This window comes from Arachis hypogaea, chromosome 2 (assembly GCF_003086295.3).
Source record: "Arachis hypogaea cultivar Tifrunner chromosome 2, arahy.Tifrunner.gnm2.J5K5, whole genome shotgun sequence".
Lineage (NCBI taxonomy): Eukaryota > Viridiplantae > Streptophyta > Magnoliopsida > Fabales > Fabaceae > Arachis > Arachis hypogaea.
The window spans coordinates 16,765,116-16,777,001 of NC_092037.1; the positions used below are offsets into that span (position 1 = coordinate 16,765,116).

The 11,886-nt window shown below is 39.3% G+C and overlaps 1 protein-coding gene and 2 pseudogenes across 1 annotated transcript; all 3 read left to right on the forward strand.

The window, feature by feature from the left end:
• Nucleotides 1–311: 311 nt before the first annotated feature.
• LOC112722394 (small ribosomal subunit protein uS2-like) lies at nucleotides 312–2,625 on the forward strand (annotated as a pseudogene).
• Nucleotides 2,626–3,797: 1,172 nt separating this feature from the next.
• LOC112722403 (small ribosomal subunit protein uS2-like) lies at nucleotides 3,798–6,101 on the forward strand (annotated as a pseudogene).
• A 1,181-nt stretch (nucleotides 6,102–7,282) lies between these two features.
• On the forward strand, nucleotides 7,283–9,588 carry LOC112722412 (small ribosomal subunit protein uS2-like). The gene is made up of 5 exons (XM_029289914.1): nucleotides 7,283–7,436; nucleotides 7,922–8,184; nucleotides 8,360–8,557; nucleotides 8,983–9,237; nucleotides 9,388–9,588. The coding sequence occupies exons 1-5, from the start codon at nucleotides 7,283–7,285 to the stop codon at nucleotides 9,586–9,588; spliced, it is 1,071 nt and encodes a 356-aa protein (XP_029145747.1).
• Nucleotides 9,589–11,886: the final 2,298 nt, after the last annotated feature.

Consider the following 11,886-nt stretch of genomic DNA (forward strand, 5'->3'; position numbering starts at 1 on the left):
GGGGTTAGAGCTTAGGGCTTAGGGCTTATGGTTTAGGGGTTAGGGCTTAGGGCTTAGGGGTTAGGGGTTAGGGGTTAAGGGTTTGGGGTTTAGAGTTTGGGGTTTAGGGATTTAGGGATTAGGATTTGGGGGTTAGGGTTTGGGGTTTAGGGGTTAGGGTTTATGGGTTTAGGGTTTAGGGGTTTGGTGTTAGGGATTATGGTTTAGGGTTTAGGGTTTAAGGTTTAGGATTTAGGGTTTAAGGTTCTAGGGTCTTAGGGTTCTAGGGTATTGCTACAAATCTCTCAAGAGACCAACTCTCCTCCCGAACGATGGCCACTTCTGCCGCCACAACGGCTGCAGTGTCGCACCAGCTCTCGCAGAAGGAGCAAGACATCCAAATGATGCTCGCAGCTGAGGTTCATCTCGTAACCAAAAACTGCGACTTCCAGATGGAAAGCTACGTTTTCAAGCGCCGCAATGATAGTAACCCACGCTTCTTTTGATATTTTCTTTGGGGTTATATGACTAGTTTAGTTCTTGAAATCTAATGAAGAACACATATTTGTGTAGTTTATTTGGGGTCTAGATACTCCTTGCTCTTCAATGGGTTTAGCATTTTTTTTCTATTTATCTTTTTGTGTGTAGGGTTCTTTTTTTGGGAGACATTTTTATTAATTTGTTATAGACTAGTGTTTGTCAATTGTTCTCGATTTGGTTTGTGCTATTGATTGAAAGGGTCAATTTAATTATTAATAAGGATTTTGACATGAATATGTGTACTTGCATTATCACATTGTTTTCAAAACAGCTTATTATCATAATTTTACCAATGAGTTTCTGATGAAAAAGTAACTTCTGTCCCAAAATTTATGAAACATATACACGCATTTAATCTTTCCGATGCTTCCCTTGGCAGTAGGAAAATATTTATATGGCTTGGTTGATTTTTTGTATTCCTTGTCCCCAGGTATTTACATAATTAACCTTGGCAAGACATGGGAGAACCTCAAACTTACTGCTAGGATTATTGTTGCCATCGAGAACCCTCAGGACATCATTGTTCAGTCTGCTAGGCCATATGGTCAGAGGGCAGTCTTGAAGTTTGCCCAATACACGGGTGCGAATGCAATTGCTGGAAGGCACACTCCTGGAACATTCACTAATCAGATGCAGACATCGTATAACGAGCCTCGCTTACTCATTCTGACTGATCCAAGGACTGATCATCACGTGCCACTTTTTTTAGATGTTTGAAACTTATTTTTTCACTTGTGTTGAGTGTAGTGGTGTATGTTGTTTCACAATTAACTGTCAATATGTTTTTATGGGAGTTTGAAATTCTGTTATTAGTTTATCTCATTTTGAGTTTGCTTTTCTATTTTTTTATTTTTTAAAATATGTGCAGCGCATTAAGGAAGGTGCTCTTGGAAATATTCCAACGATTGCCTTCTGCGACACTGATTCTCCGATGCGCTATGTTGATGTTACCATTCCTGCCAATAACAAGGGGAAGCACAGTATTGGTTGCTTGTTTTGGTTATTAGCAAGGATGGTTCTGCAGATAAGGGGTACTATTCGTCCAGGGCTTAAGTGGGATGTGATGGTAAACTAATTTTGCTCTTAACGGGTTGAACTATTATTATTTTGTAGCTCTTTTAGATTTATTGTGTGTTGCTCAATGTCTGCATTGCAAATATTTCATCTGGTATGCACTTTTTTAGAACAATCTTTCTTGCAGTACATACAGGTGTAAAAAATTTGGGTAATTCACATGATAAAATAGTTTGGGGTTCAAAATTATACAGATGTTCTAAACCAATTTTGTTACATGCCTGTTCTAAACAATCTAAAAGGTGTTTAGGACAGGAATGTAGCAAAAATTAGTTTAGAACATCTGCATATTTGAACCCCAAACTATTTATTCATCTGAATTACCTAAAAAATTTCATATTTTATCAAAATATAGCAGTCTTATTATGTTATTTCCTTTGAACTTTAGCTAAATTATGTCGACTTTTCTTGTGTAGGTGGATTTATTCTTCTATAGAGAACCTGAAGAGGCCAAGCAACAAGAGGAGGAGGAATTACCAGCTGCCCCAGTATATGCCATTCAAGATTTTGGTGCTACTGGCATTGTGGGCTTTCCTGCAGCTGATGGGGAATAGGGGGCTGTTACAGCTGAACAATCCTGGACTGAATCAGTTCCTCAACAACCCATTGTAGCTGCACCTGCTAACTAGGCCCCAGACGCCGGTAAGAATAATTGTTTCCACTCTGGATCTGTTAGTCACTTGCGTGATTTAATTTCAATTTTATCTATTGAAATTTTATGTCTAATAAGTCTTTGTATTTGTTCTCCCATTAGTCTGTTAAATTTGATGCAACATAATTGTCGCATTTGCTTCTAATATGTTCTAGTCAAATAATTCTGGATTGTTGTTGTGTTGAATCGTTCTCCCTCAATATGCAAGAAAATCGGTACGCCTTAGCATAGTTCTGTCGGAAACTGTGATGGCAATATATTTGACCTAAGTTCTTTTGTATCCGCAGCTGCAGGTGATTGAGAGCCAGTTCCAGCTCCACAGGCTTCCGTTCCTGCACCCGGAGGTGTTGCCCCCACTGGCTGGGAATAAGCACTCTTAAGATTTAAGCACAACTCATCAAAACTGTTCTGAAGAATTTTCTCTTCCTTTAGTGATGTATATTGACACGATTTTTAAACAAAACTGTTATTTTAGAGAGTACATTTTGTTTCATGATCTTATTTTGTGATTAGGGGTTAGGGCTTAGGGTTTAGGGCTTAGGGTTTAGGGCTTAGGGTTTAGGGGTTAGGGGTTAGGGCTTAGGGGTTAGATGTTTGGGGTTTAGGGTTTGGGGTTTAGGGATTTGGGGGGTTTAGGGGCTAGGGGTTAGGGCTTAGGGTTTAGGGCGTAAGGTGTAGGGTGTAGGGTGTAGGGTGTAAGGCTTAGAGCTTTAGGGTTAGGGCTTAGGGCGGGTTTGGGGTTGGGGCTTGGGGCTTGGGGCTTGGGGTTGGGGGTTGGGGGTTAAGGGTTGGGGGTTGGGGGTTGAGGGTTGAGGGTTTGGGATTTGGAGTTTGGAGTTTGGGGTGTAGGGTTAGGGTGTAGGGCTTAGGGCTTTGGGCTTTGGGCTTAGGGCTTAGGGGTTAGGGGTTAAGGGTTAGGGCTTACGGCTTAGGGGTTAGGGGTTAGGGGTTAGGGGTTAAGGGTTAGGGGTTTAGGGGTTAGGGTTTAGGGGTTAGGGGTTATGATTTAGGGTGTAGGGTGTAAGGTGTAGGGTGTAGGGTGTAAGGCTTAGGGCTTAGAGCTTAGGGATTAGGGCTTAGAGGTTGGGGGTTGGGGCTTGGGGCTTGGGGCTTAGGGTTAGGGGTTGGGGGTTGGGGGTTGAGGGTTGAGGGTTTGGGATTTGGGGTTTGGGGTGTAGGGTGTAGGGTGTAGGGCTTAGAGCTTAGGGCTTATAGCTTAGGGTTTAGGGGTTAGGGGTTAGGGTTTAGGGCTTAGGGGTTAGGGGTTTGGGGTTTAGGGTTTAGGGTTTAGGGATTTGGGGGTTATGGTTTGGGGTTTAGGGGTTATGTTTAGGGGTTAGGGTTTAGGGGTTTAGGGTTTAGGGTTTAGGGGTTTGGGGTTAGTGGTTATGGTTTAGGGGTTAGGGTTTAGGGTTTAAGGTTCTAGGGTCTTAGGGGTTCTAGGGTCTTAGGGATTCTAGGGTCTTAGGGTTCTAGAGTCTTTGGGTTCTAGGGTTTAGGATTCTAGGGTATTGCTACGAATCTCTCAAGAGACCAACTTTCCTCCCCAACGATGGCCACTTCCGTCGCCACAACCGCTGAAGTGTCGCACCAGCTCTCGCGGAAGGAGCAAGACATCCAAATGATGCTCGTAGCTGAGGTTCATCTCGAAGGCAAAAACTGCGACGTCCAGATGGAACGCTACGTTTTCAAGCGCTGCAATGATTGTAACCCACGCTTCTATTGATATTTTCTTTGGGGTTATACGACTAGTTTAATTCTTGAAATCTAATGAAGAACACATATTTGTGTAGTTTCTTTGGGGTCTAGATACTCCTTGCTCTTCAATGGGTTTATCATTTTTTCTTCTATTTATCTTTTCGTGTGTAGGGTTCTTTTTTTGGGAGACATTTTTATTAGTTTGTTATAGACTAGTGTTTGTCAATTGTTCTCGATTTAGTTTGTGCTATTGATTGAAAGGGTCAATTTAATTATTAATAAGGATTTTGACATGAATATGTGTACTTGCATTATCACATTGTTTTCAAAACAGCTTATTATCATAATTTTACCAATGAGTTTCTGATGAAAAAGCAACTTCTGTCCCAAAATTTATGAAACATATACACGCCTTTAATCTTTCCGATGCTTCCCTTTGCAATAGGAAAATATTTTTATGGCTTGGTTGATTTTTCGTATTCCTTGTCCCCAGGTATTTACATAATTAACCTTGGCAAGACATGGGAGAACCTCCAACTTGCTACTAGGATTATTGTTGCCATCGAGAACCCTCACGACATCATTGTTCAGTCTGCTAGGCCATATGGTCAGAGGGCAGTCTTGAAGTTTGCCCAATACACGGGTGCGAATGCAATTGCTGGAAGGCACACTCCTGGAACATTCACTAATCAGATGCAGACATCGTATAACGAGCCTCGCTTACTCATTCTGACTGATCCAAGGACTGATCATCACGTGCCACTTTTTTTAGATGTTTGAAACTTATTTTTTCACTTGTGTTGAGTGTAGTGGTGTATGTTGTTTCACAATTAACTGTCAATATGTTTTTATGGGAGTTTGAAATTCTGTTATTAGTTTATCTCATTTTGAGTTTGCTTTTCTATTTTTTTATTTTTTAAAATATGTGCAGCGCATTAAGGAAGGTGCTCTTGGAAATATTCCAACGATTGCCTTCTGCGACACTGATTCTCCGATGCGCTATGTTGATGTTACCATTCCTGCCAATAACAAGGGGAAGCACAGTATTGGTTGCTTGTTTTGGTTATTAGCAAGGATGGTTCTGCAGATAAGGGGTACTATTCGTCCAGGGCTTAAGTGGGATGTGATGGTAAACTAATTTTGCTCTTAACGGGTTGAACTATTATTATTTGGAGCTCTTTTAGATTTATTGTGTGTTGCTCAATGTCTGCATTGCAAATATTTCATCTGGTATGCACTTTTTTAGAACAATCTTTCTTGCAGTACATACAGGTGTAAAAAATTTGGGTAATTCACATGATAAAATAGTTTGGGGTTCAAAATTATACAGATGTTCTAAACCAATTTTGTTACATGCCTGTTCTAAACAATCTAAAAGGTGTTTAGGACAGGAATGTAGCAAAAATTAGTTTAGAACATCTGCATATTTGAACCCCAAACTATTTATTCATCTGAATTACCTAAAAAATTTCATATTTTATCAAAATATAGCAGTCTTATTATGTTATTTCCTTTGAACTTTAGCTAAATTATGTCGACTTTTCTTGTGTAGGTGGATTTATTCTTCTATAGAGAACCTGAAGAGGCCAAGCAACAAGAGGAGGAGGAATTACCAGCTGCCCCAGTATATGCCATTCAAGATTTTGGTGCTACTGGCATTGTGGGCTTTCCTGCAGCTGATGGAGAATAGGGGGCTGTTACAGCTGAACAATCCTGGACTGAATCAGTTCCTCAACAACCCATTGTAGCTGCACCTGCTAACTAGGCCCCAGACGCCGGTAAGAATAATTGTTTCCACTCTGGATCTGTTAGTCACTTGCGTGATTTAATTTCAATTTTATCTATTGAAATTTTCTGTCTAATAAGTCTTTGTATTTGTTCTCCCATTAGTCTGTTAAATTTGATGCAACATAATTGTCGCATTTGCTTCTAATATGTTCTAGTCAAATAATTCTGGATTGTTGTTGTGTTGAATCGTTCTCCCTCAATATGCAAGAAAATCGGTACGCCTTAGCATAGTTCTGTCGGAAACTGTGATGGCAATATATTTGACCTAAGTTCTTTTGTATCCGCAGCTGCAGGTGATTGGGAGCCAGTTCCAGCTCCACAGGCTTCCGTTCCTGCACCCGGAGGTGTTGCCCCCACTGGCTGGGAATAAGCACTCTTAAGATTTAAGCACAACTCATTAAAACTGTTCTGAAGAATTTTCTCTTCCTTTAGTGATGTATATTGACACGATTTTTAAACAAAACTGTTATTTTAGAGAGTACATTTTGTTTCATGATCTTATTTTGTGATTAGGGGTTAGGGCTTAGGGTTTAGGGCTTAGGGTTTAGGGCTTAGGGGTTAGGGGTTAGGGCTTAGGGGTTAGATGTTTGGGGTTTAGGGTTTGGGGTTTAGGGATTTGGGGGGTTTAGGGGCTAGGGGTTAGGGCTTAGGGTTTAGGGCGTAAGGTGTAGGGTGTAGGGTGTAGGGTGTAAGGCTTAGAGCTTTAGGGTTAGGGCTTAGGGCGGGTTTGGGGTTGGGGCTTGGGGCTTGGGGCTTGGGGTTGGGGGTTGGGGGTTAAGGGTTGGGGTTGGGGGTTGAGGGTTGAGGGTTTGGGATTTGGAGTTTGGAGTTTGGGGTGTAGGGTTAGGGTGTAGGGCTTAGGGCTTTGGGCTTTGGGCTTAGGGCTTAGGGGTTAGGGGTTAAGGGTTAGGGCTTACGGCTTAGGGGTTAGGGGTTAGGGGTTAGGGGTTAAGGGTTAGGGGTTTAGGGGTTAGAGTTTAGGGGTTAGGGGTTATGATTTAGGGTGTAGGGTGTAAGGTGTAGGGTGTAGGGTGTAAGGCTTAGGGCTTAGAGCTTAGGGATTAGGGCTTAGAGGTTGGGGGTTGGGGCTTGGGGCTTGGGGCTTGGGGTTAGGGCTTGGGGGTTGGGGGTTGAGGGTTGAGGGTTTGGGATTTGGGGTTTGGGGTGTAGGGTGTAGGGTGTAGGGCTTAGAGCTTAGGGCTTATAGCTTAGGGTTTAGGGGTTAGGGGTTAGGGTTTAGGGCTTAGGGGTTAGGGCTTAGGGGTTAGGGGTTTGGGGTTTAGGGTTTAGGGATTTGGGGGTTATGGTTTGGGATTTAGGGGTTATGTTTAGGGGTTAGGGTTTAGGGGTTTAGGGTTTAGGGTTTAGGGGTTTGGGGTTAGGGGTTATGGTTTAGGGGTTAGGGTTTAGGGTTTAAGGTTCTAGGGTCTTAGGGGTTCTAGGGTCTTAGGGATTCTAGGGTCTTAGGGTTCTAGAGTCTTTGGGTTCTAGGGTTTAGGGTTCTAGGGTATTGCTACGAATCTCTCAAGAGACCAACTTTCCTCCCCAACGATGGCCACTTCCGCCGCCACAACCGCTGAAGTGTCGCACCAGCTCTCGCGGAAGGAGCAAGACATCCAAATGATGCTCGTAGCTGAGGTTCATCTCGAAGGCAAAAACTGCAACTTCCAGATGGAACGCTACGTTTTCAAGCGCTGCAATGATTGTAACCCACGCTTCTTTTGATATTTTCTTTGGGGTTATACGACTAGTTTAGTTCTTGAAATCTAATGAAGAACACATATTTGTGTAGTTTCTTTGGGGTCTAGATACTCCTTGCTCTTCAATGGGTTTATCATTTTTTCTTCTATTTATCTTTTCGTGTGTAGGGTTCTTTTTTTGGGAGACATTTTTATTAGTTTGTTATAGACTAGTGTTTGTCAATTGTTCTCGATTTAGTTTGTGCTATTGATTGAAAGGGTCAATTTAATTATTAATAAGGATTTTGACATGAATATGTGTACTTGCATTATCACATTGTTTTCAAAACAGCTTATTATCATAATTTTACCAATGAGTTTCTGATGAAAAAGCAACTTCTGTCCCAAAATTTATGAAACATATACACGCCTTTAATCTTTCCGATGCTTCCCTTTGCAATAGGAAAATATTTTTATGGCTTGGTTGATTTTTCGTATTCCTTGTCCCCAGGTATTTACATAATTAACCTTGGCAAGACATGGGAGAACCTCCAACTTGCTACTAGGATTATTGTTGCCATCGAGAACCCTCACGACATCATTGTTCAGTCTGCTAGGCCATATGGTCAGAGGGCAGTCTTGAAGTTTGCCCAATACACGGGTGCGAATGCAATTGCTGGAAGGCACACTCCTGGAACATTCACTAATCAGATGCAGACATCGTATAACGAGCCTCGCTTACTCATTCTGACTGATCCAAGGACTGATCATCACGTGCCACTTTTTTTAGATGTTTGAAACTTATTTTTTCACTTGTGTTGAGTGTAGTGGTGTATGTTGTTTCACAATTAACTGTCAATATGTTTTTATGGGAGTTTGAAATTCTGTTATTAGTTTATCTCATTTTGAGTTTGCTTTTCTATTTTTTTATTTTTTAAAATATGTGCAGCCCATTAAGGAAGGTGCTCTTGGAAATATTCCAACGATTGCCTTCTGCGACACTGATTCTCCGATGCGCTATGTTGATGTTGGCATTCCTGCCAATAACAAGGGGAAGCACAGTATTGGTTGTCTGTTTTGGTTATTAGCAAGGATGGTTCTGCAGATGAGGGGTACTATTCGTCCAGGGCTTAAGTGGGATGTGATGGTAAACTAATTTTGCTCTTAACGGGTTGAACTATTATTATTTTGTAGCTCTTTTAGATTTATTGTGTGCTTCTCAATGTCTGCATTGCAAATGTCTCATCTGGTATGCACTTTTTTAGAACAATCTTTCTTGCAGTACATACAGGTGTAAAAAATTTGGGTAATTCACATGATAAAATAGTTTGGGATTCAAAATTATACAGATATTCTAAACCAATTTTGTTACACGCTTGTCCTAAACAATCTAAAAGGTGTTTAGGACAGGCGTGTAGCAAAAATTAGTTTAGAACATCTGCATAATTTGAACCCCAAACTATTTATTCATCTGAATTACCCAAAAAATTTCATATTTTATCAAAAGATAGTAGTCTTATTATGTTGTTTCCTTTGAACTTTAGCTAAATTATGTCGACTTTTCATGTGTAGGTGGATTTATTCTTCAATAGAGAATCTGAAGAGGCCAAGCAACAAGAGGAGGAGGAATTACCAGCTGCCCCAGTATATGCCATTCAAGATTTTGGTGCTACTGGCATTGCCGGCTTCCCTGCAGCTGATGGGGAATGGGGGGCTGTTACAGCTGAACAATCCTGGACTGAACCAGTTCCTCAACAACCCATTGCAGCTGCACCTGCTAATTTGGCCCCAGACGCCGGTAAGAATAATTGTTTCCACTCTGGATCTGTTAGTCACATGCGTGATTTAAGTTCAATTTTATCTATTGAAATTTTCTATCTATCAAGTCTTTGTATTTGTTCTCCCATTAGTCTGTTATATTTGATGCAACATAATTGTCGCATTTACTTCTAATATGTTCTAGTCAAATAATTCTAGATTGTTGTTGTGTTGAATCGTTCTCCCTCAATATGCAAGAAAATCGGTATGCCTTACCATAGTTCTGTCGGAAGCTGTGATGGCAATATATTTGATCTAAGTTCTTTTGTATCCGCAGCTGCAGGTGATTGGAAGCCAGTTCCAGCTCCACAGGCTTCCGTTCCTGCATCCATAGGTGTTGCCCCCACTGGCTGGGAATAAGCACTCTTAAGATTTAAGCACAACTCATCAAAACTGTTCTGAAGAATTTTCTCTTCCTTTAGTGATGTATATTGACACGATTTTTAACAAAACTGTTATTTTAGAGAGTACATTTTGTTTTATATTCTTATTTGTTTAATCCTTCATAGATACTCAATATATTGAGAAAATTAGTGATCAATATCCGACATTCTTCGTTCTAATCAACATAACCTTTAAAGTAGCATGGACATAATTGAACATACTGTTTACATCAGCTCTCTCTGATATTACATTGATGATCAATTTTCTTTACTAAAGTATTTCTTGTATTTCTTTAGGGTGTCTTTGAAAATTCAAATAACTGGAAATAATTTAATTTGTAAATCAAATCTTATATTTGGAATAGATAAAATTTAAGAATTGATTTGATTTTTAAATATATGAAATTTACAATTAAGATCAAGTTTGAGGTAGCAGTTTTGGGGTGTTTATTAGTGGTGATGAAAAACTATGGGATAAATAAAAATTAAATTATTATATAAATATTTAAATCAACTTATTTTTTATTTTACATAAATTTAAATATACCTCATTTTAGTTCATTTCATTTCGAACGAAATGAAATTGATTTTAAAAATAGTTTCAAATACACTTTTATGTAAAGTACACTATTGAACCAAAATTGATATGCTTGTATTATTGACAAGTTGACCAAATTACATCAAGTAATACTATGGTGAGTGAATGTCGTTCTCACGATGATTACGGGTGGCAAGTTTGCCCCAACTCGCCTCGCCCCGCCTAGGCCGTTCCATAAACGGGGCGGGCCGACCCGTCCCGCCAACTAAAATGGGTTCAAAATGCTAGCCTGCCCCCACTTTATGGCGGATTGGTGGGTCGGTGAGTTAGCCCGCTTGACTTTTTTTTTAAATAACACTCATTAAAATGAACTAAAATATAGTAATTAAAAAATTAAATAAAAATAAAAAATAGTCAAATTATAATATAATTTTTTTCACTATCTTTTTTTTTAATTTTTAACTTCAATAAAATTGTTCAAAATAATATTTGTCAATAGAACTATCTTTATTTTGAAAAATAAGTCACATAATTTGAACAAATATGCAAAATTGTAAAATAAGATAAATAAAGTTAATAACTAAAAGAAGAATAAAAACAAAAACAAAAAAAAGTGTTTGAAAATTGTATAATTATTAATTTTATAATAGTAATCACTTTTTTATTTAATAAAAAAAAGAAAAATAAAAATATTCGGACCGGCGGACCGGCCTGCCCCGCCCCGCCAAAACGCGCCAATTTGGCGGTGCGGGTTTGGCGAATTTTTTTAATTTGGCGGGCTCCAAATCCTAGCCCGATGGGTTCATCCCGTTTTGCCACCCCTAACGATGATTAACGGATTAAAGCAAGCAATATCTAATTAAATCTCTAATTAGGTCAATCAAACATTGGCAAGAGGGTTGTGGATCTTGAATTAGAAGCAAGAACAGTGAAGAGGAGAATTGAGAGAACGAGAGAAGGCTTAGGTAGCATTTGTTTTGAGGTACTGGAATAGAGACTGAGAGACGGAGACCCTGTATCATGTTTCTTGACTCAGAGACTAGTACTGAAATTTCTGTCTCTGTCCTCAAAATTTTAGTACCTCTAAAAAGTGGGGACACAGGAGACTGGAATTTTTAGAGACGGAGACTAAAATTTTAATAACATTTTATACCTAAAATATTCTCATTTCAATTAATTAATTTCAATTTTACCCTTTGTACAAATTAAATTAGAGTTTCATTCTTGTTTCAATTTCTATCTCCCACTTTGTACCAAATAGAATACTGAGATTTATTTCAGTCTCTCAATCTCAGTTTTTCAATCTCTATCTCTCTACCAAATACTACCTTAGAGAATTAGGAAGTAATTAAGGATAGGGAATGTTAAAGGTTTCGGAGATGTTATATTCTTAGAAAACACTTACCAGTTTTTTTTGTTGATTCAATACAATAGGGGAAATCTCATAAAGTTCCTTACCAAGACAACAGACACACTATGGATCCTTCGCATGCTGGGCATACCTCTTCTGTGCGTCTTTCTCGTGGCGGAAACAGAACAACAAGGAAAGACCTGGCCGACCTGCCCGATGCTTGTGTTTCCTTATTTTGACTCAAATAAAAATCTTTTCACAACAAATTATTTATAATCAAATTCTAATTCCTTGACAATTTAATTTTTCTTAACTTAATTAATCGTCAATTTCTTGGTCAATTAATTAAGAGAAAAGATGAAGAACGTTTTTTATTTAAAGCCACA